This window comes from Panthera leo, chromosome C1 (genome assembly GCF_018350215.1).
Source record: "Panthera leo isolate Ple1 chromosome C1, P.leo_Ple1_pat1.1, whole genome shotgun sequence".
NCBI lineage: Eukaryota > Metazoa > Chordata > Mammalia > Carnivora > Felidae > Panthera > Panthera leo.
The window spans coordinates 1,093,009-1,120,690 of NC_056686.1; the positions used below are offsets into that span (position 1 = coordinate 1,093,009).

At 63.7% G+C, this 27,682-nt stretch overlaps 1 protein-coding gene across 4 annotated transcripts in view; it reads left to right on the forward strand.

The window, feature by feature from the left end:
- The window catches only part of SKI (SKI proto-oncogene), a 70,140-nt gene that overhangs the window by 38,897 nt on the left and 3,561 nt on the right, over positions 1-27,682 (forward strand). Inside the window, exons 2-6 of one of the 4 annotated variants that reach the window (XM_042954022.1) lie at positions 24,725-24,847; positions 24,968-25,086; positions 25,628-25,896; positions 25,999-26,300; positions 27,076-27,306. In XM_042954022.1, the coding sequence (XP_042809956.1) occupies positions 24,725-24,847; positions 24,968-25,086; positions 25,628-25,896; positions 25,999-26,300; positions 27,076-27,306 (1,044 nt within the window). The remainder of the gene's footprint in view (positions 1-24,724; positions 24,848-24,967; positions 25,087-25,627; positions 25,897-25,998; positions 26,301-27,075; positions 27,307-27,682) is intronic. The other 3 variants (XM_042954024.1, XM_042954023.1, XM_042954025.1) reach the window with 3 other exon arrangements.

Here is a 27,682-nt window from a genome sequence, read left to right on the forward strand (position 1 = left end):
TCGGGAAGGACCACAGGCCGTGTGGGTCCCCCGCTAGCTTGTGGAGTCACAGAGCTCCCTGTTTGTTTTCCCGTGAGGAGGACGCCCCCACCACCGGGTGCTGCCGAGGACGCTCCTCCGAGATAGGCGTGGCGGGACCACAGGGTACTCGGTGGTCCTCCGGCCTGCTTTCAGGCTGGGGTCTGAGTTTGCACTCTTAGGTCGGGGGGCTGCCCCTCTGAGCCCCCCGGGGCAGGAGAAGGGTTTAGGGGCCTTGGTTTTTCCATAAACATTTTACTGCGTCTTTAAGTGTTTGCCAGAAGCTGCAGAGGGGGCCCGGCCTGCGGTGGGGACAGGACCGTGCAGCCCTGCCTGCCCCAGGTTCCGTGGGAGAGGCCTGTGCACACCGGTCCACAGTCCCCGGACACCGTGGGCCGCGGAGACCCTAGGACCGAGCAGTTTCATTTGGCTGGTTTGGGCTCTCCTCTGTGATCCTGGGGAGTTGTCCTGTGAGAGCCTTCGTGCGCAGGAGCCTCTAGGAGCTGGTGTCTGCTCAGGCCCCCAAAACCTCCTTCACTCGCTGCACCACCCACAGCCCGGGCACGAGACCGGGGTTCCATATCCCCCACGTTGAGCTTCTAAAGGGGGTCTGCCCCGCCCCTGCGCCTGGGGGTCCGGGTTAGCGGCGTCACACAGTGGGTCAAGGCACCAGGACCCATCTCCGCTCTCTGAGGTCATCTGCTGCAGTCAGAGATCATCTCAAGAAAGGAGCCTTATGCAAGGCGGCCCGGACCCCAGAGGCAAGTCGGGAGCCTGGAGGCCACCTGCTCCTGCTGCCTGGGGCGGCCCGCAGGGACTCCGCATCCTGGGGCCAGTGGTGCGTGTGGGCTGTGCGCAGGAGGGGTGCCGTGGTCTCCCCTGCGGGCGTGTGGAACGGGCGGCCTGGGGCAGCTGTGAAGGTTGGAGCTCTCCCGGGAGTGTCGGCTTCCTGGTGGCTCTGTGCTCACGACTCGTCGGCTCTGCTGGTTTTCTGTGGAAGGGACCGAGACTTCTTCCTGTCGCTTCTGTCCCGATATGTTCAGGACCCGGCCTTTGAGACCTTTCCCGTTTGTTCTGGAATCGGGGGTCCTGGGGCTCCTGTGCCCCTGGTGTGTTTGTAATGGGCGTCGAGTGTCGGCGCCTTTCGTCCTTTGCTTCCCCGGCAAGAGGGGTATTGAGGTGACTGAAACGTGGGGAGACTCCAACGAAGGGGCCCAGGGGGGCAAGCACAACTGCAGAGCATGGCCTGTACTTCTCTGTCTCTCCTCCCCCGGGGGCAGACCTGCCTACGGGTCCTGTTCTCTGCTTCCTGCCTCATGGCCCAAAGTAGCTGCCCGAGCCAAGCCTTCACGTTCAGTGTGCCCGTAGACGCCGGTGGGGGCGGGGGGCTGCTCTTGAGATAGGGCGGAGTCTGTGGCCGCACCTGGTTGCTGGAAGTTTGAGCCTGTAAGCTGAACAGCAGTGAGCGGGCTGTGGGTGCGCGTGCTGGTTCAGGCTTCAGGCTGTTCATCCTTGCTGGGAGGCTGTGAGGTTCAGCAGCTGAGACGGGGGGTGTGGGGGGGGGGGGAAGGCCCTGGGACCAGACTAGTGGCCTTTTGAAAATCTGTGGATTTGTATAGCTGACTTAAAGACCACTCCCAGCAGAGAAACCCCTATGCGGTGGGTCCCTAACCAGAGCGGCTCTCCTTCCAGCCTGCGCGTCGTCCTCAGAGCAGTGGGCCTTTCCTTCTGCTCCAGAGACCGATGACGTGCTGGGCCCATAGGCCTCGGGAGAAGTGGGAGGAGACTGAGTAGAAGCCAGGGTCCTGGGGAGGGGCTGTGCAAGTTCAGCAAGCCTGAGATAAGCCGTCGGTTTCCTGCGTCCGAAGTCCAAGCTGCGGGCCACCACGCGGCCTCCACTGGTTAGTTCTTGACAGGTGCACAGTTGGCGCCCCAGCAGACGTGCAAGTCAGGCGCGATGGCCCCTGTCCATCCCCTCTGTGTCTGCTGGCAGGGCACAGGTGTGTCCAGGGAGTGGGCGTCCCTGCAGATCAGCCCCGGCCTTGGGGTGGGGACCCTGATTTGTCTCAGCCAGACTAAGCTGGGCTTCCTGTGACAGCTGGGCACGCCCCTCTCCGTGCAGGGAGAAGCCATCCAGGCCTCCCCACGGATTGGGCGCCCACTGGAGGGGCGGTGCTGTCGGAGTCCGGAGGGCTGTGTTCCCGGTGCCTCGGACCGGAGGGTCGTCGCTACTGTTGCGGCCCTTGCCTTGACCCCCAGGAAGCTCAGGCCAGACACCCAGAGCTTTGTGGCAGCATACAGGGAAGGTGTCCGAGACAAGGTGTTCCTGTGGCCCTTGGCAGGAGGTGGGAGAGGGCAGCTGGGTGGAGCCATGCTTCTGCTCGAGGCCAGACTGGCCTCCCTTGACCTTACCTCCTACCTTCACACACTGCGGGTGTTTCTTGAGCAATTGCCATGGCCTAGTGTCTCTGAGGCCCCAAGGCCACCCTCGGGGCTTCCTCTGAGCCCAGAGGGGACTGGAGATGCCAGAGGCTGGCGGAGCCCTGCCACCCCCACCTCTGTTGTGTGTGACCCTTTGGGGGGACTTAGTGGCCAGTGACTGGACAGTCACCTGAATTCCTGCCTACCTGGCTCTCGGTCCTGGAGAGCTGTCTCCCCCAGCCCCCCACGAGACCAGGCGTGCGTTTCAGCCATTGTCCCGAAACCCCCGCCTTCTGGCTGCTCAGTCTTCCTCCTGGGGAGTGTGGGCCTGACGGACACCCTGGCGGGAGGGAAACCACTACAGAGGGCGCAGACCCCCCCCTTCCCCCATCTGCCCCCTTGGCCTTCTGCGAGCACCTTCTCTGGGCACTGTGTCCGCCACCCCCCCCCCCCCCCCCGCCTTTGCGCCGGGGGGCCCACCCGGCCCCCTCCCTGTTCCTGCTGCCTGCTCTTCTCTGGGCTTGCCAAGAATGTTGGGAAATGGGGGGGCACAGGAAATGCCTCCTTCCCTCTGAGGACAGCCCCAGCTGCAAGTGGACGGAGCGGGGGAGGGGCACGGCCAGTGGAAAGTTGTTCCCCCGCCAAGGCAAACCCGCAGTCCCAGCCCTGCACACAGAAGGGCTCTTTCTCCCTAATTCTGGTCCATTGTGAGTGTCCTGTGGGCGAGACCGAGGGCCTGTGCGGCCTGCTTACTCGCAGCTCTCCCGAGACAGTGAGCTGTTTCCTTTCAGCTGTTGAAAGGGGGGTCCTTTAAAAAGCAGATTCGGTGGGGACCCCCCGCCCCCAGCCGTCTGTGTCCTCGGCCGAATAGGAGACACTTGGCGCCCCACAGCCCCTCCTGTCACCGTCCCCAAGAGAGGGGCCTGGGCATGCCCGGTCTTCACTGGAGGAGCCTGGCTTTCTGGAAGTGTGCTCTCAGGGGTGACTCCCCCTGCACAGCCTGGCAGGCTCTTGGCTGTGGGGTCCTGGTGGCCTACAGAAAGTGCTCCTCCTGGAAGCGCCCCGGGGGCTGCGCTGCCCGACCCCTCACCCATCTCAGATGAGCCTGGTCTGCAGCACGACCCGGGAGAGGCTGCTGTTGGATATTTAAAAACAAAACCAGGAGACCCTGATCCGTGTAAGTAGATACTCGAAGTGTGGCATCGCAGGAGGTGAGGGTCAGCGCTTAGGGGTCCCGGGTGGGCCAGTCCCTGCAGGGAGCAGAGCCGGCCCCAGGCTCGGTGCAGGGGTTACCGCCGGCGGTCTGTGGTAGATGGGGCCCTCGGGAACCATGGACGCCCTTGTTTTCCGTGAGCCCGTCCCAGCCGCCTGCTGCGTTATTCCAGGGTCTGCGGAGGGGCTCCCGGCCTTGCCGCCCAGCCGGGCTGCTGACGCTGCCAGATGGTTTCCTGGGAGACCCCTCCCTTCCCTGCGTGGCCTTTGGCTCCATGCCGCGAGGGGCGTAGACACCAGGAGGGGGCGGTGGGTGGTCGGGTGGCAGGCCAGACCCCCCGGTGCAGGGATGTCACCCGACACTGGCCTGGCAGCCTTGGCGAGTACCTTGGTGCCCCGAGCCCAGGCTGCCGCCATCCGCCAGGCCCGCCATCCTGGGCGGGCCTGCTCCCAGCCCCCCTCTCCTGCTGGTGCCGGGGGGCCTGGAGTCCGTCCTTGGATGGTCAGGAAGGGGGCATTGGGGGTCTTTGGGCCTAGTGACCGGTTTCGGAAATCTAGGAGGCGTTCTGTTTTATGAACCGGTCCCCGTTGTAGGGCGGGCCGTGTTCTCCCTGCGTCGGCGCCTCGGAGGTAGCAGAGCCTGGGTCGACCCATTTCTCAGAGGGAAAAGCTGGTGTGGTCCGAGTTCTTCTCAGGTCTCCTGCCTCAGGCCTCTCTCACGCACACCGTCCTGCCCTCTTCGGGGTCCCTGTGAGCCAGGGTCCACGTGGGCCCGGTGTCACCCCCACCGCCACCTCTATCAGGGCTGCAGGCAGTGCTGGCCCAGAGCCCATCAGGCTTCTTGTCCCCTGCCCGCCCCACCTCAGACAGGAGGGGCCAGGCCCCCTGGAGACCTTGTTTGAGAGTGACACGTGCATTTTTGCAGAGTGTGCTGTTTCGCTGGGTTCCTAGGGAGTATGCGCACTGCTCGGGACGGACCCTTGTGGTGGCCCTGCCTTTCTGCGCGCTGGTCAGAGCCCTGGGGGGGTCCAGTGCCTGCTTCTGGGCCGTGTCCGCGATCAGAACGCACTCCTCTCGTGGCGGGCCCGCCAGCCGTCTTTCAGCCCTGGCGCTTGGGACGCTCCGCCGGTGACTTTGCCTGTTGCTGGCCAGCCTCGTTGCCACGGCCCGGAAGTGGAGGCGGCCCTGCGGGCCCGGCAGCGCCCCCCTGTCCTCTGGGCTGTTGTGTCGGTTTCTATGGAGAGAAAACAAGGAGGCGCTGCCGCCACTGCTGCGCGGAGGAGGCGGAGGAGGGGAGGAGGCGCTGAGGAAGCAAAACAGCTCTGGCAGGGGCGGGGCCGCCTCTTCCTGGCTGGGACAGAGAAAGTGCTGGTCTCCAGAGCCGCCCTGCAGCCCCCCTGCAGCCTGATGGCTCCCTCTCCCCTACACACCCGCCTCCTTTGCTGACTGCCCTGGGGGGGATCTGCCCTGGGTGGGGGGATCTGCCCCGCGACCACCCCCCCCCCCCACACACACACACAGCCCCTGTCCAGTGGCGGGAGTGTCCGGCTGGGTGGAGACGGTCCCACAGGGTCTTGCCAGTGCGCCACGGTGATGACCGGTGATGGACAGACCAGGGTCTCTCTCCCTTCCTGCCCACACTTCCCTTCCGATCCCTCGCACCCAGCCGCAGCCTCCTCGCTTGGCTCTGGGTCACCCTGCTCTGCTCAGTGCTATTTGCACGTACGGTGTGCCAGGCACCGCAAAGGTAAGGGGCCAAGGCAGCGTCCCCCTGCTCATCTGGGCCACCAGCTCCACAGGTGTCCTCTCCCAAGGGCCCCTCCCCCGCTGACCTGCGATCCACAGCAGGGAGGGTCCCCAGGCCTCTGCCCTGCGGCAGGGTCTCCTCCTGGCCGGGAACTTATGCCCTTATGCTGCCCAAATACCTCCCCGGGGTGAGTTCCCTTCCATTACCTGCCGCCCCGAGGAGGTCTGGGGGTGGAGAGGTGGGCCCGTACGTGGCGCTCCTCTGTGTCCCTGGCCGGAGGGTGGGTCGGTGCTCGGTTTCCGTTCTGAGACTGTCCCCGCCAGTGGCCAATGCAGAGAGGGGAGTTTAGGGAGACACGCATGCTTTTCTCCACGGACACACACGAGGCCTTCCTGGTGAGAGGAGCAAGAAACGGTTGTACTTTGTAAGCTGAACTAGGAGCACGGAAAGCCTTTTGGATCTTGCCGATGTATAGTTTTATTCCCGTGTGGACCTACTGGAATATTCTTGGGCCTCGCTGGGCAGTTTGATGCAGCGTGCCTCTCTCTGGCTCCGGTTCAGAGGTGGCCTTGGGCGTAGCAGAGCCCGGCAGCTGCGGGCGGGTGTGGCCTCTGCGCTCACTCTCTCCAGTGAGTTTCCATCTTCCCTGACGTCAGCTGGATTTTGCATGGATTTGCAAGGTGTTAACAAGTGGGCTTAAAACTCTAGCTCTGGAAGATTTTGTTTTGTAACAGATTAGAAAATGGCTTCCAGGGTCCCGTGCCTGGTGTGAGGGGAGGCTCAGCCGCGAGGCGCCGGGCTGGGCGGCCTCTCAGGCGACACTTGCGGGTTCTTGCGGGTCCGCTTGAGGGTCCGCTTGAGGCCGTCCTCTGTGGGAAGCCTTTGCCCAGGATCCTGAGGGACCACGGTGGCCACTGCTGAGGCCGTGTGACTGCAGGCCCCGTGTTGATGTGCACGTCAAGGACCGTGCGGGGCCCCGGTCGGGGAAGCGAGAATGTGCCCAAACCCAGACACAGAAGGTTCCCTCTTCTCTGCAGTGTTTTTCAGCCTGTCGCAGTGGTTTTCATTGCTGTTTAAGGTCCTTTCCAGTAAAGGAAAATTAAAAAATGTAGGTTACTGCCCTAAGTTTTACTGTTCATCTTCATATTGTGCAATGCCAGGGGCGCCTGGGTGGCTCAGTCGGTTGAGGTCGTGATCTTGTAGTTTGTGAGTTCGAGCCCTGCGTCGGGCTCTGTGCTGACAGCTCAGAGCCTGGCACCTGCTTTGGATTCTGTGTCGTCTTCTCTCTCTGCCCCTCCCCCGCTCATGCTCTGCCTCCCTCTGTCTCTCAAAAATGAATAAACGTTAAAAAAAAATTATATTGTGAGATGCCAGTTTTAAGTGCACACACGAGAGTATGTAATTTGAATGCAGGGTCACTGGCATCACACGGTTTGTGTTCTGTGCCTGGAACACGCGTGTGTGTTTCCTTATTACCCGGAACAGTGGAAACACAGCACAAAGCTGACTCGGCCATTTCTCTGTCACTTCCTGCTGCACGCACGCGCCACCAGTACCCTCAACCCTGCCCGACCCCCCCACCGCTTCCCTACACATTCAGCTGGGCAGGGGGACCAGGACGGCCCGTGGCTGTGTGTGGGGCGGAGCCCTGGCCTCCTGGGGCTGGGAGTGCCCGGCGACGACGCAGGGTCTCGCCCCTGACTCTGGCTGCTTTACCTCCCTGGAGTCACCGGCTCCATGCACGCCCCATTGTCCCATCAGACTCCACGATACAGAACATTCTATCGAAGAGGAGGTTACCGAGCATCCCTGGACAACGTCCGCAGAGCATTAAACCCCGTGCGCGCACTGCCTGCCCCTGGAGCCAGCCGGGGGGGAATGTCTTAACTTTTAGATTAAGAAACCATCAGAGGCCCAGCTTGCGAGCACCCAGAGGGCAGGCCTCCCCAGACCCTCTCTCCCACCCTCCCCCTGCCTCCGGAGCTGCTGTGGAGGCCAGATGTCCTACAAGGGGTGCTCCGCTCCTCATGTGAGCGTTAGGCTCTGGGGGGCCTGGCGGACTTTCCTGTTCCGAGTGGACGCCACTTGGGGATGTGTTTTTATTTAGACCCTGAAGACTGGAAAGTGTTGGCTCCGCACAGGAGAAGTTTCGTGGCCCGAGGGAAGTGGCGATCTCCCGGGGTGGGCACCTTAGACTCCCGGAAACATCGCCCACGGACTCTGTGCCTCGGGCCCCGCCTCGAGGGGGACTGCTGGGTCTGCCCCATGGACGCAGGGCCTGGAGCCAGGCAGTGCTCCCCACCCCCCCAGCCCACTGCAGGGGCCACCTCCCCTGAGTGTATGTTAGCTGCAAGCTTCATCCTGGGGGGGGCAGCCGGGGGGCTGTTTTAGAGCAGAGATGCCTCATCCTTCTCGCCTGCTACTTGGTTTGAAGCCTTCGCTCTTGGTGGCTTGCAGGGTGAATTGCCTGCAGGGTCGCCACTGAAATGCAGGTCTGGTGGGTGAAGTGCCTCGGATGTCACCGTTCCCGTGTGTGTCTCCTGGGCGCTAGGGAGGGAGGTGTGGGGCCGGGGCCTGTGGGGCCCTGCGTCTCCTCCAGTTACCCCGGGGCGGGGGGGCTTGCCCACCACTGCCCAGGGCTAGCAGCGGCTCTCTGTGCTTGGATGGAGTCAGAGGTCATACTTGGTTGGCGGTAGTTGGCCTCTTGGGGTTGGGGCAGGGCCCTTGGGAATCAGGTGGTAGCCAGCCAGGATCTGGGATCCAGACGTGGGCTGGAGTTTGGAGTTCTTTGTCCTTTGACCCCACCAGTGCACCAGCCAGCGCTGTGCCCGTGTTGCAGGCACGCACGCAGATGCGGCCGCCCTGCCGGGCCGGGAGTATCTCTGCCCCCTCCTCCAGGATGCCCGCCGCCAGGTTCCTCCTCCTCCTCCCCCCTCCCGGGCCCCCACGCCAGCCCTCCCGCGGCTCCGTCATAATCGAGCTGTTATGCATAATTCATCGAGGGTGCTGAGCCTTGGAGCCTTTGTGCGTGGGAAGAGGGGCTGAGCGGATGGAAGGCTTTCTCTGCACGGAGGCTTGGCAGGCTTGGGCTTGCTGGCTCTCCAGGCCCAGCTGCTGCTCCTGCAGGGGTGGGTGACGGGGTGAGATGGCACCTGGAGAGGTGCGTGGCCGGGGACACAGCCCTCACGTGGGGCTGGTGGCCTCGGGGGTCAGAAACTGCGGTAGGGCCGCCTCTCGCGTGTCCTGTCTGCCTGCCGGTTCCTTTCTCTGAGATTAAACGCCTCCCCTCTGCTCCTGGCCAAGGCCCTGGGAGAGGCACCGGCGTCCTGAGACCTGTGGCTGGCGTCAGGTTGAGAGTTTCAAGGAGTGAGAAGGCTGTTTACTGGAAGGCGGCCAGAGGCAGGAGGCCTGCGGGTGTGGCTTCGGCTTGAATTCCGTGTTGGCTGGGTCTGAGGACTCAGCAGCGTCTCCGTCCGCCCCTTGGCCGGCATCTGGGCCGATGTTCTGCAGGGACGTGAGGGGGTGTCCGTCTTTCCAGGGCCACCTGTGACCCTGCCCCTGCCAGCCTGACCGCATTTGTGTTCAAAAGAAGCGTCTTCTCACGGTTTGCTCTGTGAGAGGCCCCTTGGGCCCCTGGGGTGGGGGCAGAGCTGACCTGACCCCTCCCTGAAGTCGTCACGATCCCCTCGTTTCAGACTGCGTCACCCACACCCCCGTATCAACCCCCAAAGTACCTTCCCCCCCCTTCGCCTTTTCTCTGAGGCCTTCCACCTCTGACAGATGACAGGTCACACAACACATAGTATACGCGCCCTCACACGCTCGCACACGCTGGACATACGTGCGCACGCCCACACACACCTTACAAATGCACATCCGCACATGTCCTGTATGGGCGCACCCACGCGCCCGCACACGCTATACATGTGTGAGCCCAAACTCCTGCACACAACATACATACGTGCGCCCTCGCGCCCACACAGGATATATATGCGCGCGCCCCCACGCCTGCACACACTACGTACACGCACACGCGCTCGCCCACGTTCCTTGTGTGAGCATGACAGGCGTCAGTGTGAATCAGGGATGTGGTTTTTGTCCTGAGCACCAGGTCAGGTGATGGGGGCGTGTGGGAGGTCACCTGCAGATTTAAGGAGAGCAGCTGAGGGCTGTGTGGGGTCCACACCCCAGACAGGGCTTGCAGATCCCTGAAGGTCAGAGGGTCACCAGGACCTGCAGGGAGGGCGCTGTCCACGTGGGAGGCGATGGAGACACCACACAGGCGGTGAGGGGGGCAGCGCCACGGCGGCCCACGCGCGTCCTGGTGGCAGGTGCGGGAGGCAAGAGAAGGGGCTGGTGACGGGAGCCCCCGGTGGGGGAGGGGTGGGTGGGGGTCAGGAGGCAGGAGGAGGTGGCCGCTGCCCTCTCTGCCTTCAGTGTTCCCTGTTGCTTCCACGCCAGAGGCGGGGACTGGCCAGGGCGGCCGGGGGCCGCGGTCGGCTGGGGTGTCCGCAGGAAGGTTCCCGGGCAGCTGCAGGCTGTGCTGCCCCTGGCCCTCCCTTCCTGGGCTGGGTCTGCTGGGGCCACCCGAGTTTGCTGGTTGTTTGTGCGGAGGCCGGTGGGGGAGGAGGGGCGGCCCTCCTTCCGGAGGGGCCTCCGTGGGGCACGGGCCTGCCGCCCCGGTTCTGAGCCAGCCGGCCGGGGGAGCCGCGCGTCCTCCGCTGCGGCCCGCGCTCTGTGGGGCGTTTGCAGTGACTCTGGTGACTCTGGATGGAGGGCGTGTTTGTCTTCGTCGTCTCTGGTGGGGGCGGGAGGCCGGACGTGACAGCTGGGCGCTGGGGAAAGACCCTCCTGCTCACCAGCTCCCCCAAAACAAAGAGTATTGGGGAGCATTAAAATAAGCCCTGAAACAAAAGCCATCGATTTTCAGAATGGCTTCATTGTTCTTGGAGTTCTGTTTTGTTCTCAGTCCTTCTGACAGTTACTTTCCAGTGACTGCTGAAGAGAGGGTCCATCCCCCCCGACGTTGTCCCCCTGGGCACCCCCCACTCACCTTCTGATGCTACCGGTGAGGTTCTGCAGGGGCGTGGGGGGCCCACGGGGTCAGGATGGACGTTCTGCGTGGGAACCCATTCTCCGTCTTGGCTCCGGTGGGCGTCTCCGATCGGGGTCCTGGACCCCCTGGCCCGGTGGAGGTGAGCCTCCCCCTCCCCTCCTGAGAGCAGTTGGGCCGCAGGAACGGCGTATGGGCCCCCCAACCCTCCCGGAGCCGCCCTCTGCTTTTGAGGGTTTCTTTGTGTTTTGACAGACCGGCCGGTAGGTGATCCCCAAGCCCAGCGGGCCCTGGAGCCTGGAGCGTCCTTCCATCGTGGTGCCAGGCCAGGAGCGAGCGGCAGGGGTCTGGGCGTCCTTGGGGAAGGAAAGTACCAGCTGGTGCCATGAGTGTCAGAGCCCTGGCGAGGAGGGTTTCTGGCCCTAGTGAGGTCCGACTCCTGGGCGAGGGGCGCGAGGTCTAGCAGTCGGTACCTGCGTTTCCTTAGAGGGGACCGGCTTACTCTCAACAGCGTGGAAGTCGCAGAAGAGTTGACCTACTTAAGTTTTTTTTAAAAGATCAAGGTGAATCTTTAAAATTGCTATTTTCACTTCATTTTGAGGTTTGGCGTTGTCTTGCAAATTTAATCTGCTTCCCCTGTACCACAATAATCAGAAATAGGTTAATTTAAGTATAATATGAAACATGAATTATCCCGTGGAAAATATTAATGGTACTTATAAAAATAGCTGTGCAGATTCTAGAACTGTAAAATCTTCGGGAACAGTCCATAATGTAGATCTTGGGCTGATTTAGGGTGGCTCCGGCTGGGGATTTAGAGTTTACCCGTAGGAGACGGTGGAACTCTGTCACAGAGCATCTCCTGTCCCGTTAGAGGACGTGATGGTACAGGAGGCCCTGCCCCGCTCAGGGGCAGAGCAGGGATCGCAGGCCGGGCGGGGAAGAGGACGCCATCCCGTGCTGTGCCTGGTGGGCTCTTCCCCGGGGGGTTTGGCGGGGGGGCTCCCTGCCCGTCGCAGAGCCCAGCACGCCCCTCGGAGGGAGATCCCAGCAGCACGGGGCGGCTGTGGGCGGTGCGTTGCAGGCCACCTCTTGCCCACTTTGTGCCTGTCCGTGGACAGGCAGGTGTGACTGGAGTCCCCCCATGTTCATATGTCCTTGTGCTCAAGGATGTGCCGACCCCTGGACCCACTGAGAGTGCCACGTGATCGCCGGAGGGCATGTGTTGGGGACATTTGTTCCCGTTGCTCTCAGGACCCAGCTTCCGTCACGGGCCCCCGCATCTGTGGGGATTTGCCACATCGGATGCTGATGTGTCCCCACACGTCATGGCCCCAGAAACGTGGCGCCCACTAGAACTTGTCGGTGGTGGCATGACGGTGTTGACCTTGAACCTGGAGTGTCAGACTTCCATTCTGGTCCCCCTTCTGCCTCACCTCTGAAACCTGAGGGCCTGCCTCTCCCCAGTCCCGGAAGGTTCTTGGCCACCGTCCCCGCTCTCTCCTCCTGGAATCCCTCCCCGTCTCTTCACGTCTGTTCCCACCTCTCATGTTTTCATCTCGTTTTTCTCTGCGCTGCGTTTGAATAATTTCCTTGAGAACTATTTTTATTCTGGAAAGTTCTGCTTTTTTCCAATCTGTGTGATCTTTTTTGATGTCTTACTCTTTTCTCGCATTTTTTTCTTTGCGTGTTTACTCATTTTGAGCTAGGGCTGTCACAGCCTTTCTCCCCGTTGCTCTAGCGGACGAGGCCCTGGGGGCCGGCCCGCTCCCTGCGTCTGGGGCCGGGGCCGGGTGCTGGCCCCGGACTCCGCTCATCTCAGCTTCCACCGGGGGCTCTCGGAGGTCCTCGCGGGTCCGTTCCGTAGTCCCGGGTGGGCTGGGGACTCGGCGGTCTCCTTCCTCCCAGTACAGGCGGTTGGGGGTCTGCCCCTGGTGGTCACCGCGGGCTACCCTGGGTTAGCGTGGCTGACGCATCACAGGGTTTTCTTCATCTTTGGTCCCGGGCGCTTGGGCTTTTCCTCCTGAGCTCAGCCCCATTTCACGGGGGTGTTGTGCTGTGTCAGAGAAGACTGTGACGTGTGGAGTGGTTGTGGAGGACGACTCCGGGCCCCTCGACGCCCTGAGGCTGAGAAGCGGACGTGGCAGGGTGCCCCCCACCCCGCCCTGTTCTGTGGGGGTCTCCGCCTGACGGTCTCCTTGCTGATGTTTCTATGAAGAGTTTCCGTCTCTCACTTCGTGGTCTTGGCTCTTTCCTGCTGACCCACGAGTGATGGGAAACCACACAATGAGTTGGACAGTCGGGCCCCCAGCACTTCCGCTGGCCCCCCCCCCGTGCTCCCCGCAGAGCCCCAGCCCTGCGCCCCCTGTGGCCTTGCTCCGGAGGGTGAAGCCCGCGGGCTCTCGTCCCTGGGCTGTGGCAGTCTCGGTGAGGTTGATGTGACAGAAGGCTCCGGTCCCCTGGAACCTGCGGGCGACCCAGACGCTGGGCCCCGCCTCCCCCGCCTCTGAACGTGCAGCCGGTTTCCAGTTGGACATGTCACTTAGTGGTTGAATTGCGTTAAAATCTGCCTGTTGAAAAAGAATTGGTTTTTAATTCAGCGTCTAGGAAATGGCTGCGTGTGTTCAGGCTCCTAGATGTGGTTTTCCTGTGACATCTCTACCTGCTAAAAACGCTCTGTCGCAGTCAGACACGACGTTGCTGATCTGCGAGAACTTCAGGCGCGTTCTCACGGTGTGGGGTCCCCGAGGCTGGGCCGAGCGCTGCTCTGTCTTGTGCGTGGTTCAGGAGGCAGTGACGGCCCCACAGAGGGGTCCTCTGAGCAGGCTGCCCCCAGGTGCCAGCCCCGCGGCCCTGGGTCTTCGGAAACTGAGGGTCAGGGCACAGACGAGGGACTGTTAGTGTGGGCGCTGGTGGGGGAGGGGAGGGGAGCGGACGCTGACCCGACGGCGTGAGGGTGGGCGCCTCGGGCCGGCGCAGGGGTCACGCACACGTTCGCCCGGGCCTGGCGCTGTGCGTGGTGGTCTCGAGCGGCACCGTCTGGGGATTGGCGCCAGGTTGAGCGAGCCAGCCAGGGTGGGCTCCCGCGGTGCCCACCGTCCGGGACACCAGACCGCAGGGCTTGGGGAGGTGGGGGTCAGGTGGGCCTCGGGAGCCTCGTGGACCCCCTCCTGCCCTGAGCCCCCGCGTTTGCGCGCAGCACGCCCTCACCACACCCCGCAGCCGTGGCCAGGGCCACGTTGTCATCCTGGAGTCGCCCTGGCTGCCCAGCTGGGCGCCGAGGCCTCGCCCAGAGCTCACATAGGATGCCTGGCCCTTGCCCGGGGCACAGTGGCCTCTAGGAGCCCGTGTCCCCCCCGTCTCCCTGAGCCGGCTGCCCCTCGCACTCTCCTCCCCTCCCAAGAGCTGCCTGCAGTCCCGGTGGCTCAGCCCCTCCGCCCCGCCGGCCGCTGTCCTGGCACCAGGTCCTGGCGCAGTGGGAGCGGGCCAGGGTCTGTGCCAGGCTACCCTGCCTGTCATGGAGCCCTTGCCGCCCCTCCGCCCACGGCTCAGACAGGGGCATCCTGTGGCTGGGACGGGGCTAGACCGGAACGTTCCCTGACCCGTGATGGGCGCTCCTTTCCGCACGGGCCTTGTGTGTGGGACCTGAGCCACGTGGTGGTGGTGGTGGTGCCGAGGAACCCGGTTGTCCTAGAGGGGCCGTGCCCGTGTCCTGCTCAGCGGCTCGCTCTGTCTGCTAGGAGGGCGGGAGCTGGGGAAAACCATTGACCCCATTGGTGGTTTGGGTTTTCAGCCAACAGTTCACTTTTTTTTTTTTTTTTTTTTTTAGAATTTCTTAATAGTTTTATTGAGATATAATTCATGTAACAGAAATCGCACCTTTTGTAAGAGTACGGTTCGGTGGTTTTTAGTATATGCGGCCATCGCCGTTATCACCTTCTAGAGTATTCTCGTCACCGCAGAAAGAAACTCCGGCGCCCTCACTCCCCTCCCCCCACACCCAGCAACCACTCCACTTCCTGGCTGTGGATTCGCCTCTTCTGGGCGTTTCATCGAAACGGAGTCACACAGCAGGCGTGTGGCCCTCTGTGTGGACTTCTCCCTGAGCATCGTGCGCGTCCAGGCTTCGCTCCTTCTGAGGCGGAGCGCGGGTCCAGGGCGTGCACCTGCTGGTCCGCTCCTCTGGGGGGAGGGCGTGTGGGATGTCTCCGCGCCGGCTGCGGCGAATCGTGCTGTGTGAACACTTGCGTGCAAGTGTTCGTGTTGGACGTGCGTCTTCAGTCATCTCGAGTGGACGCCCGGGACCGGGCTTGCCGGGTCATAGGCTAATTCTTTATTTAACCTTGTGAGAAACCACCTAACTGTCCCGCAGCGGCTACAGCCCTTCACCTTCCCGCCAGCGGTGCACGGAGGCCCGGATCTCTCGCCGCGTCCCCGGTGCCTTGTACTGCCCCTCTTTTAAAAAAGGGTAGCCATCCCAGTGTCACGCGGCGGCTTGCTTTTTTTGTTTTTATTGAAAATAATTGTTTTAATGTTTATGTATGTAGAGAGGGAGAGAGAGAATCCCAAGCAGGCTCCGCACTGTCAGCGCGGAGCCCGACGTGCGGCTCGATCCCTCGAGCCGTGATCGTGACCTGAGCCGAAACCACGAGTCGGACGCTTGATCGACTGAGCCACCGGGCACTCCGCACCTTGCATATTTTTAATCATCTTTTTTTTTTGAGATAATTGTGGATGGACGCGACCATAAGAAATAACAGAGACGTTCTCCCGTATACTTTATCTAGACTGCTCCATCGGTAACACCTTGCAGAATCCTAGTACGGCTGACCCTTGAACAACACGGGCTTGAACCGTGCGGGTCCACTTACGTGCAGGTTTTTACTCAAGAACCACGTTGGAAAAATTTTTGGAGATGTGCGACAGTTTGGAAAACTTGTGGATGAGCCGTGTAGCCTGGAGATACGGAAAAAATTAAAAAGTTAGGTATGTTGTGAATGCATATGATACATTTAGATGTTGGTCTATTTTATCATTTTTGCAGTAAAACTCACAAGTCTATAAAAAGTTAACATTTATCAAAATGTATGCACACGACACAGTCCCTACATGGTGCCATTCACAGTCTCTCCTTACACAGGCACGAGCGGAGTGATACTTAATACAAGACCAGTCATGTGTTAGTTGGCTTACTGTCTTGTGACTTTGCCTTCAGAGAATTAGTGTAGTTGTCCCCTCTCTCCTAATTGGAGAGACTGCACACTGTCCTGTCATCACCGGTAAACGGTCTTAAAAATGGAACAGCGTTTCCAATTCTATAGTAAGACTATGACTGGGGGCGCCTGGGTGGCTCAGTCAGTTAAGTGTCCAACTCTTTTTTTTTTTAAATGTTTATTTCATTTTATTTTTGAGAGCGAGAACGTGAGCGGGGGAGGGACAGAAAGAGAGGAGGACAGAGGATCCGAAGCCAGCTCCGTGCTGGAGCCTGACTTGGGGCTTGAACTCACGAACCGTGGGATCATGACCTGAGCCGAAGTTGGACACTCAACCGACTGAGCCACTCAGGTGCCCCAAGTGTTGAACTCTTGACTTCGGCTTGGGTCGTGACCTCCTGGTTTGGGAGTTCGAGCTCCGCATCGGGCTCCGGACTGATAGTGCCGAGCCCGCTTGGGATTCTCTGTCCCTCTGTCTGCCCCTCCCCTGCTCGCTTTCTCTTTCAAAGTAAGTAAGTAAACTTAAAAAAAAAAAAAAAAAAAAGAATACGACTGTAATCCTAGATGCCATAAAAAGCTTCGTAACGATTCCTACGTTTGTGCCCTGGCTAGGCTGCCAGAAAGCGGTCCCGTCTGCTTCGTAATCAGTGAGTGAATCGTTATGCTTGTAAATACATACGAGTTTATTTTCCACACCACCTTTTCATCTTCGGTGTCAGTGCCAGTAACGCGTGTAACATCTCCAGTGTCTCCTGTCACAGAAGACAACATCGATGTAGGTCCCGAGGGACGGTTCGTCTTGTAAACAGTCCACGGGACTACAGTATCGGTATCGACAAATACAGACCCGCAAATGCTTTTCCTCCTCCTTTTGATTTTCTTAGCGCTGTTTCCCATAGTCTACCTCATCATAAGACGCAGCATGTGATACACGGAATATACGAGATACGTGTGGACCCATGTTCGTGTGAACAGTGAGGCCTGGTCGTTCAGTTGTGGGGACTCACGGGTACACGCACATTTTCGACGGCGTGGACGGTCAGTCACTCGGACGGCCGTTGGGCCCGTCTTCGCGGTTCTCTCGGGGCTTCGCAGAAGAGCGCGGCCCCCGGGGCACGTCTGTGGGCGCCCACCTCCCTCGGCGGCCGTGCCCGCCACGCTCCTGGCCCCGGTCTCCCTCCCTCGTCGGCAGCGTGTGCAGTTTTCATTTGCGTTTCCCTGATGGCCGTGGTGCCGACCCTCTTTGCGTGCTCGTTGTGGGTCTCGCTTCGCGGGAGTTCTGGTCCCGTCCTTTGCCCTTTTCGTAGTGAGGTATTTGGCTGAGTTTTGGTTCTTCGTGAATTCCGATCCCGGTCCCTTATCAGCTACCTGATTTGCATGTCTTTTCCTCCCTTTCTGTGGTGGTCTTTCCACGTTCTTGGTGGCATCCTTTGAAGCCCAGAGAGGTCTTGACCTTGATGAATTTCCGCTTTCCTGTTTTATCTTGTCCTCGTGCTTCGGTGTCACCTGAGCGGGTGGGCTGTCAGGGAGGCTGGGGCTGTGGCCGCGTCCCCAGCTCTGCCAGAAACCCTTGCGGGCGTCTGCGGCCCCCGCTTTGTAGACCTCAGAGTCCCGGAGTTTTCTCCGAGCTGGTGTAAGGAGGCAGTTCTTTGTCGAGAAGCCGCACAGAAGCAATCTTGGGCGCGAGAACCTGAAGGGGCCTCCCCACAGGGGTGCTGGGCCAGCGGCGTGGGCCGTCTCCGCTCGGAGAGTGCAGCGAACGCGTGAGAAGCAGACACGAGGCTGGGGTCGCGCCCTTTCCAGGGAGACACTTCGCAGCCACATAGGAAATCACATAAGCCAATAACGGTGGCGGCGCTACAGGAGGTTCTGAAAGAAGCCGGCCCGGAAGCGGGATCTCGCGCCAAACTCGGCCTCTTTTGCCCGTGACTGGTGGCCCTCGGGAGCGTCCACGCAGGACGTGGCTCTCCTGGTGGCCATTCTTTCCATTTCTAGAACGTGAGCGTGTGGGTGATGCCACCACTGGGTAGCGCGGCCTCCGGGGGTGCGCCCCTGCGGCCTGTCATCCCGGCCTCCCGGACGAGGTCGGCCGTGCGCACGGGCGGCCGGTGACCTCGCCCCCGGGCCTCAGCCTCTGCGGGACACGTTGGCGCTGTCGGCACCTCCCAGAGACCCTTCCGCTGGAAGCAGAACAGTCTTGGGCGTCTGAGGAGACTCCGCCCGCCTCCTGGCACGGCCGGCCCAGGCCTTCGGTGCGGGACAGTCCAGACCGACTTGACCGCTCCAGCGACCGCGGCTCGAGGCCGTGTGTGGGCAGCTGCTCGCGGGTCAGACCCGAGGCTGCGTCGTGGGCCCTTGGAAGGCCGGAGGGGACGCGGGCAGGAGCGTCCCGCACTACCGCACGGACACCCGGCTCTGTGAGCTTCCCGTGGGGGTCCCGCTGCCCGGAGGGAGTTGGGACGAGCCCCTCAGGTTAGTCTCTTGGCACGGGTGCCCACTCTGCCGTCCAGTGTGCGGAACGGAAGCTGGCTCCGTCGAGAGGGCGACGGCCTGCCCGACGCCCGGCTGCCTTCCTGACGGTATCTCGGCCGCACACACACTGTGCCACTCGCGGGGCCTCGGCAGCAAACCCTGGCTTCGTGCAGACGCGGGGCCCTGCGGGGGGTGGACGCCGGGGTTGGCGCTGTCCTTTTAACAAGTTGACGGTCACCGTGCAGGACGACGCTTTGCTCTGCTGAGTGGCTCTGGTGGCGGCTCCGGTGGGGACTCCGGGTGCTCCTCCACACCCTCCTTGGGTCAGGCATCGCCCTCGCTCCCGGGCCGAGACATGGCGTGTCTGACGTGGCCGTCCGTGGTGGTGGCCTGGACGGAAGTGACGTCTGTTGACCTTGCAGCCGCTTTGCTGGGTGCTGGTCCGGTGTTCTCCGCATTCTGTCATTTGAGTCTCAACTGTGCCTCTTTACCAGTGAGGCCTGTTCGAGGTCTGTGCAGTCGCCTCAGGGTCAGGCTGCCTGAGGCCCAGGCTGGGGGGTCTCCGCGGTGGATTTGTGCTGGTTCTGGTCCTCTAGGCCTCTAGGCCTCTCTTTCTTTGCTGGTAAATAAATGGGAAGTAGTCACCCCGTGTGGCCGCCGGTGTTTGCCGAGGCCTCCAGGCCGCCTTTTCCACCGTCTGGCTGCAGCCTCCTTGGTGTCTAGGCGTTGTCTGGGGACCCTCTGCCTTCTCCCTGTGGAGCCTGCTGGCGCCGTGGGCCTTAGTGTGAGGGTCCTGCTCAGGGACAGCAGCGAGCCAGCCCTCCCTCCCTGGGGGCATGTGGAGTCGGGAAGCTCCGTGTCTGAGGCCCCTGCTCCACGGTTCGCCCCCCCCCCCCAGGTTCGCATGCTGCTTCTCGTGCAAAACCCACTGCTGACAATGTGACCATGGCCTTCAGGGCTCCCGGGGGCAACGCAGGGTCCCCTGGAGCCCCAGGCCCCTCAGCCCTCATTTTCTGTGCGGTGACGGACAGAGGGGCCTCCTCTAGCACTGTCACCTCCTCCTTGTGTGGCCTGCCAGCAGGTAGCTGCCCCAGACCTTACAGTAATCACTTGTTCTTTGAAGACCGAAGATCGCCCAGAGTGGTGGAGGCCAGCCCCTCTGCCCGTGCCACGGCCTTCAGCGGCGCCCTCTGCCTCAGGCACCGCGAGAACTTCATCCGTGAGCCCGACGACCATGACCTTCCCTGGCGTGGCCAAACCAGGCCGAGAGAGGTGCCGGCTGCTCGGCACTGGGACGGCAGGGCCCCTCGGGGGCCGCTGGGTGGGCGCACACCTCTGTCTGCCAGTTTCGTTTTGATCGGGGTGTGTGAGCCCTCTCTGCAGAGGTTGGCTCAGAGCCCCGTGTCCGAAGGCTCAAAGCAGGGACCATCCGCGCCGATCGGCGGTGAGAGCGACAGGGCTAGGACCTGTTGTTCGGCTTCTAATTAATAATTAGGCGTAACAGGCAGGGTGGACGAGCACAGTGTCGGGAGCACCAGGCTGAGGCCCTGCAGCGGGGCACCGCCCACAGTGACCGTCCCTGCCTTGGGAGCACCCTGGCGGTCGAGGCGGCGGGGTCTGCCCGTACTCTCCTGCGTGGCGACTCTCCGTGGGGCTGGGCTCCGCTGGAGCACAGGTGCGGAGGCCGTGGGGGATTGGCCACTGAAAGGCTGCAGGACGTGTAGACCACGGGCAGCCCTTCTTTACAGCTGCTCCTGCCAAGGTGCCGATGGCGCGTGGCCTGGCCGTGGTTCCGGCAGGTGGCGGAACACCGTGCGTCCAGGAGGACGCGCGTGGTCTGAGGCTCCGTGTCGTTATGGGGTCTGGTGAGTCCTCCCACCGCCGTGACGCCAGGAAGGGGCTCACCTCCTGGACCCTGGAGAGCCTCCCCTGGGTCTGGACATCAGTCCTCGGTCCTGTTGGGCCCCGTGGGGTCCGGCCCACAGTGAACTGGGGTCTTGGGAGGTTGGGGATTCTGCCCCTCGTCCCACCTGTGACTTCGACATTCTCTTTCCTCATCCCTGGGGAAGTGACCAGAATTCTGCACCCGAGGCAGCCAAGGGTGTCAACGTCAGACCAGATGTGTCAGCGGAGCGCTGGCCGTCACTTCCTACGCACACGCCACCAGAGAGGGCTTTTTGGCCACTGTGGCTCCTGTGGCTCAGCTCTGCAGCCTTACCGGGTCAGGCTGTGCCTGCCCCTTGCCTGGTGCTGCTGGGTGAAGCCGATCGCTGCCGCCGAGCCCTCGTGGGTCCCTGGCTCTGTCCCAGCCACCGGGGCCTGGCCCTGCTGCTGTGCGTTCGGGAACCCGAGAGTCATTTCCTCTGTCGGGACGCCTTCGGTGGGGATCCGGAGCTCTGGGCCCTCGGACATCTCCGCACGGTGGCCGGCTACGGTGACGATGCTCCCAGCCAGCACCTGGCACTGTTGGGCCAGAGGGGACCTGGGTGGCAGTTGATGTCAGCTCCACCGTGTGGCGCCCAGGGCGGCATGTGTTCCTGGCCTTGGGGTACACGGCCAGGCAAAACACAAACCAGACAGTCCCCGGCTGCGCGGGGTGGGGGGGGGGGGGGCGCGTGGTGCCACGCACCCTGTCCAGCTGAATGTGTCATCCAGTGCTCTCGTGAGCTCTGAGTGCACACCTCCACGGTGGGGAGGCCGGGCGCTGTGACGCGTGCCAAGGGTGCCTAGACACGGCGCGGAGAGAGGGGGTGGGGGCTGGGGAGGCATCTCAGACAAGGGGGGGAGCCTTAGACCCTGGCCCCACTGGCCTGAGCGGTCCCTCGGCTGTGGGAGCCGGTGCGGAGGGCAGGTGCTGCAGCCGCCACTTACCCCTGAACACACGCTTGCTCCTGGACATCCGTGCCCCTGGCGGGGCCGGTACCCAGCGGGCACTGTGCTTCTGGTTCTGGGAACATGGGCAGCTCCGGGTAGGACGGGCGGTCCCGATAGTCACATTCAGATCCTCAGTCCGAGGTCCACACACCCCTCAAGTGCCTCTGAGTAAAATTTGGGCTCTGTGGAGCTGGGTGGGGACGGTGACTTTATTCCCACTGACTTAGATTGACGTCTCCTGCCGGACAGCCCCCCCGGGCCGGCTCTTGTCCCCCCGTGTGAGCTGTGTATCGGAGGCCGCGTGTCTACAGGGCGTGGCCTTGTCAGCGCTGCTCTGTGTTCAGACGGTCCCGTGGCATCTGTGCATGGGAGGTGCTCGTGCTGGTCCCGGTGCCGGTGCTGGTTTTGGAGCTGGAGGCGCGGTGCACGCCTGCAGACCAGCCCGGCCTCGCTGGGGTGGGTGCCGATCTCGCTGCTGGGCCATCTGGGTGTCCCCCTGGCTCTGCCTGGCACTTGGGTGGGAGCTGTGTCTTTACTGGTGCGTCACCCCAGAACTGGGTACCTGCGTGATGGTTAGCGGCTGTTGTGGCAGCCGGAGCTCCGCGCCGAAGTCAGACCGCGCTCTCGGGCCTTGGGCCGGCGCCATCGGCCGGCCTCTGGATCGTCTCCTCCCCGCCTCGTCCCCCACGTACTTTTTTTTTTTTTTTTTAGGACGTGCAGGGCGGCACACGAAAAGTGGTACGTGGGGGTGGCAAGGCCGGCAGCCTTGGGAGGCAAAGTGGTCGTGAGCTCGCTCCCCCAGAGCGCGTGGGGCACAGCCAGTGGCGTCTCTCCCAGGGGTCTTGCCACCAGGGGTTCCCCAGATGCCAGGTCAGAGCTCCGCACCCAGGCCTGCACCAGTGCTGCTGGAACACGGGGTTCTCAGCAGAGCGTAGGGGAGCCAGTGGCGTGGAGCCCAAAGACCTTCTCCTGCCCTGCCCTGCCTCTGGGCCGTGGCCCAGGCTGTCCCGCTGTGCATTTGGGGCCCGGGCGCTGAGGCGTGGCCTTTGCCAGCGTGAGGCCCCGAGGTCGATGCCGGAAGCCGCCGTGGCTTCTGGCGGCCACCGGCCCTCTCGTCCACCCTGCTCTTCCCTGCGCTGGTCTTGGGTGGTGGCCGAGAGCCCGGCAGCCGTCCTGACCCCACTCCGTGTGTGTCTGATGGAGCCTCTGTCTCGACTGACACCCTGGCCCCCGTTGACGTGAAGGTCAGGTAGCAGGGTCACACCTAAATCGTGCCCCGAGTCTTGCAAACCTGCAGAGGCCCCTGGGCGTGAAGCGTGCAAAACCCCCGTGTGGGTGTCCTTTCCTCCTCTGTGAGGAACGCGCACAGCCGCCGGACAGTCCTGGGCGTGTGCCTGTGCCGTCCACGGCCAGCTCTTCGACGGAGCGGCTGCCTGTGGCGGGATGGCCCTCGGCGTGCTGTCCCGGAGACCGCACGTGTCCTGTGCCGGGACGTGGCACAGGACACGTGCCCTCGCCCTTGTGGGGGGCCACCGGTGGGTTCCGGGGGCAGGCTCCCCACCGCCCTGGCCGTGTCCTGGGCCCGGAAGCCTGCGCCCTCCTTGAGGTCTGTGGGCCCCCGGGTCTGGCGTGGAGGCCTTGAGAAGGGGCAGAAACCACAAGCGAATGTCCTTACCTGCTTGCTGACCTCTGGCGGAGTAGGAATCACTGGGCAGTTTTGTCCCTGATCATCTGCCGTCCCTGGGGCCTAAGTGTGCCCTGCTGGGGACAGTGGCCTTCCAGGCCCGAAGAGGTATGTCCTGGCCCAGCTGTGTTCCTGCTTCTCTCTCTCGTCGATAGAAGGGGCTCGCGGGGGGTTTTCTTGCTATAGGAATCTCAGAGGAGTCATTCCAGCTCCGTGAAGACACCTCCCTGTCCTGGGGTTGACGGAGCTCGGGGTGGGTGGGGGCGAGGGAGGCTCTGGCCCTTTCTCCAGAACCGATGGGCTGGTTTTGAGCGCTGGGTGCTGGCAGGCCACGTCCCTGCCCGGGAACCTGCCCCGCTCTCCCCCGCCGCGTGGATGGGGCTCTGGCCAATGGGCGCCGGGCGCCACCCGCCAGCCCCGTGCGTGTGGGGGTGGCCCCGTAGCCGGAGCCGTGTGACGCCCCCGGAGTCTCCCTGAGGGTTCTCAGAACCTGCAGGAGCCGGCGCCAGGCCTGCGGCTTTTCTCTCGGTGAGAACTCGGCCTGTCTTCTCCCCTCCCGGCCTCCTATCTGCTCCGACAGGAAGCCCCACCCCTGCTGGCGTGAGGCGTGACTGACCCCCGCTCCCCTGTCACAGGCGGCCGGAGGCGGCCGGGCCGCGCAGGCAGACATCACCGGACTCTTGCCCCTAAAAAGCGCTAACAAGCCGTCTTTCTTTCCTGATTGTTTCGCATCTGAGCAGACCGTCCACAGCCGTCTGTGGGTTTGCCCTGAAGCGCCTCCCCGGAGCTGGGCGCGTCCCCCTCGGCTGCAGGGCCACAGGCCTTGGGGCATCTGCTTCTGCATGAGGACAGAGGCAGGTGTGTCCCTGCACGGAGTCCCCCCTGCGCCTGTCTGTCCACCGAGAGGGGCTGGGTGCCCCGCGAACACGCGTGCAGGCAGATGTGCTGGGCTTGGTCAGGCCCTTCCTCTGGGATCCTCGGTCCGCAGGCCTTGTGCCCGGGCTCCAGTCAGCCCTGTGTCTCTTGAATTTTGTGGTGACAGACCGATGAGGGGGGACACCTTGCCTGACCACTTGCCTTCCCCTCCCCCACCTCCCTCCCGGGGCCAGTTCTGTGATACAGCATTTCCCCACCTGTTCCAGAGCAGGGAGGAGCCCCTCCCCCATTAATCCCCCCCCACCCCCCTCCTGGCCAAGGCTTCCCCGCACCTGCTCCCCCTGAGGTCAGGCATCATCCTGGCGGCCCCAGGCGGGTGGCAGTGTGTCCGCCTTGTGGTACGGACCCCAGGACCCCAGCACAGCTGCCCTGGGCGGGAGGCACGGTCCATCTCCGCAGACTGTTTGGCCGGAAGAGACCCCGTCTCCCTCAGGGATCCTGTGCCATCAGGTGGCTCTCCTTCTGACACCTGCTTGGGAGGCCACACCCACCATCGTGTCCCACAGACCTTTGGGTCCCTGGGAGTCTGGGGCAGCTTCTCCGGCCTCCAGCAGCAAGGTGTGAGGAAAGCAGGAGTGTGGCCTGTGTCCCAAAGCGGAGTTGTGCACTTGGTGGAAGGGGTTTGTCCCTTTTTTTTGAGGATGCTTGCTTTCGGGGTTGGGGGAGCTTGCCAGAGGGCAGCTGCCCCCTCCGCCCCCCAGCCGACGGCAAGTGGTCGAAATTCTACTCGTCGCCCAGAACACCGGGGACCCAGGGACAGAGTCCCCACACTTGGCCTGTGAGCCTGCCCGCCACCTAGTATGGCCACCGGGAGGAGGTCGGCACCTGTGGCTCCTGTTGGCTGTTGGGGCTGTGGCCAGGGGCTGTCCCCTCTAGTCCCCACCCTGAGCCCGGCCTGGGCCCCCTGCCCTGGGCCTCCTGCGGCCATCGGGGGAGGTCACGGCACGGTAGCCCCACAGGTAGTGCCACGGCGCCCTTTCTCACGGAAGTGGCTTGTCCTGCTGGAGTCCGGGCCGCACATCACCGCGCACGCCTGGTGCTCAGAGCGTCGATGCCCTCAGGGGCTCCGGTGACAACTTTTGTGTCGTTCACAGGTCTCCTCCGAGCCCCCGGCCTCCATCCGAAAAACAGATGACGCCCCCTCCCAAGTCCCCACGTCTTCTGAGAAGGACAAACAGTCTGGCTGGCTGCGGACCCTGGCCGGCTCCTCCAGCAAGGTCGGGCGCGGGGCGGCGGGTACAGGACGTGGGATGGTGGGTACGGGGACGCGGGCGGCAGGTGAGGGCACGGGCACGGGGCTCTGCGCTCCTGCCTCTGACCCCTGGCGCCTCTTCCAGCAGAGCCTTGGCTGCGTTCACCCTCGCCAGCGCCTTTCCGCTTTCCGACCCTGGTCCCCTGCGGTTTCTGCGAGTGACAAAGAGCTCTCCCCGCACCTTCCGGCCCTGATTCGAGACAGGTGAGTACCTGCCGTGCCGGCTGCTGGCAGTCAGTAATTATCGGTGGGTGAGACCTTTCCTTTACGTGGCCGCCCGGAGTCGTCCTCAGACAGAGCGCGTGTGATTCGAGTGAGGCCGTCACCCTGCGCGTCTCAGGACCGGCACCCACCCCTCCCGGGCGCCCCTTAAACGCCTGAGTGCACGGCGGTGCGCGCTCAACACGGCCGGTGAAGGGTCCCGAGTCTGTGGGCCTGGCGCTCTTTGTCCCCGCCTGCGGCTTCGCTCTAACCTGCGTCCGCGTGGGGCCGCGTGGCGGTGGAACTGGCCCCGTTCCGGCAGGAGTCCCAGAAGCGGGGGTCCTGTTGACTGGCGTCCGGGTGGGCACGGCCAGAACTTGTGCTTGGGGTGCGGCCAGCGGCCGTGCTCCAGCTGCCCCGGGGCTCTGGCTCTCGCCGCCTCCTTCACACCCTCCGGGGGGGGGCGCGTCCGTGCCGGCCACCGTGGGGAGGGGGGTGGGGGGGGGCAGACGCCCGTGGCCCCAAGGTCCCCCCACCCCTGCAGCTTTTACTCCTACAAGAGCTTTGAGACGGGCGTGGCCCCCAACGTGGCCCTGGCACCGCCGGCCCAGCAGAAGGTCGTGAGCGGCCCGCCCTGTGCCACCGTGGTGTCCCGGGCCCCCGAGCCTCTGGCCACCTGCGTCCAGCCACGGAAGCGGAAGCTGGCCGTGGACACCCCCGGAGCCCCGGAGACGCCGGCGCCCGTGGCCGCCCCGGAGGACGGCAAAGATTCGGAGGCCGAGGTGGAAGTGGACAGCAGGGAGGAATGTACGTGTGGGTCGGGGTCCCCGCCTGCCCCCGGGCGCCGCCCGCTGCGCGGAGGTGCGGTGAGCGCTCTGCTAACGTCCGCTTCCCCTCCCGTCCCTGTGTCCGCAGTCACCTCCTCCCTGTCCTCCCTCTCCTCCCCGTCCCTTACCTCATCCAGCTCCGCCAAGGACCTGAGCTCCCCGGGCACGCACGCCCCGCCCGCCGCGCCCGCCGCCCCCGAGGCCGCCGCCCCCGCCGACACCGCGAGCGGCGGGCTGGAGGCGGAGCTCGAGCACCTGCGGCAGGCCCTGGAGGGCGGCCTGGACACCAAGGAAGCCAAAGAGAAGTTCCTGCACGAGGTGGTGAAGATGCGTGTGAAGCAGGAGGAGAAGCTGAGCGCCGCCCTGCAGGCCAAGCGCAGCCTCCACCAGGTGAGGCCGCCGCGCGCCCCGCCATCCCCTCGCAGAGCCGGCCCGTCGCTCGGGGCGCCGGGGAGGAGCGGGGGCTTGGCCTGCCGCCCGAGGCTCGTTCCCGAAAGCCCTGTGTCGTCAGAGGGGGAACGAGTGTGCAGGCGGGACCGGCTGGCTCCAGGCACGCCGGATTCTAGATGATTCCATTCAAGTGACTGCCTCCTGCCCGAGAAGGCGCTTGGGGCCTGGGGTGTCTGGGTCCCGCCTCCGTCGGGGCGGGCGGGCGGGGCCTCCGCCCCGACTCTGCGGCCTTGCCGGGCGCACTCGGGATCGCGAGTTCACACCTCTGCGGTGGCGGTGGCGTCTGGCAGCTTCACACGTGGGCTCTAGCACAGCACGGGCCTGCCGGTCCCCGGGGCGCCGGGTCCCAGACGTCTCTCCTGAGCGTGTGTCGGGCGCTCGCTCAGAACGCCCCTTCCCTGGTCTGGTGGGAGGCGTGATTTCCCACACGCGGGCTCACTGGCGCCTGTGGCGCGGGGGCCGCCGTCTCTGGTGGCTGGGGAGGGACGGCAGAGGCGGAGGCGCTGAGGAGGGAGGTAGGGAGCCTGAGCGGGCGCCCGGCCTGGAGGACGCCTGGCGGCTGGAGCGCGCCGGGCCGAGGGGCTCTGCCGGGAGGGGTTGGGGCGTCCGGGAAGGCAGGTGGCACCTGACGCCTGAGGGGGAGGCTGTGGGGAGCGGCGGGGGCAGAGGGGCCAGGGCGGTGACCCCAGCCCGGGTGTGTGCGCCACCCTCCCAGGAGCTGGAGTTTCTGCGCGTGGCCAAGAAGGAGAAGCTTCGGGAAGCCACGGAGGCCAAGCGCAACCTGCGAAAGGAGATCGAGCGCCTCCGGGCGGAGAACGAGAAGAAGATGCGCGAGGCCAACGAGTCCCGGCTGCGCCTGAAGCGGGAGCTAGAGCAGGCGCGGCAGGTGCGGGTGTGCGACAAGGGCTGCGAGGCCGGCCGCCTGCGCGCCAAGTACTCGGCCCAGGTACAGGCGGGGGCTGTGGCAGGGGCTTGGAGGCATCACCTGGTGCCTGGGTGACAGGTGGGGAGACGGGCTTGCGGGGCCCGGGGCCCCACCTCCAGACTCGGCCGCGTGGCAGGCGCCGTGCTGGCATCTTGGGGTCCTTTCTCACCTCGAGGGGTCCACCACAAGCTTAGGGGACCACGGGGGACCGGCAGGCCGACTGGCGCTGCACGCTCTCCTGGGCTTTGGGGGTCGGTCCCCCGCGGGAAGGTGTCCTCTGGCTGCACACGTGGGCGTTCTATGCCCTCTTCCCTCCCGACCACGCCCCTCTTTGGTGGTTTCCCTTGAGAAACCGGCTCTGAGCCGCCCCCCACCCCGGCGGTGCAGAGGAGCCCCG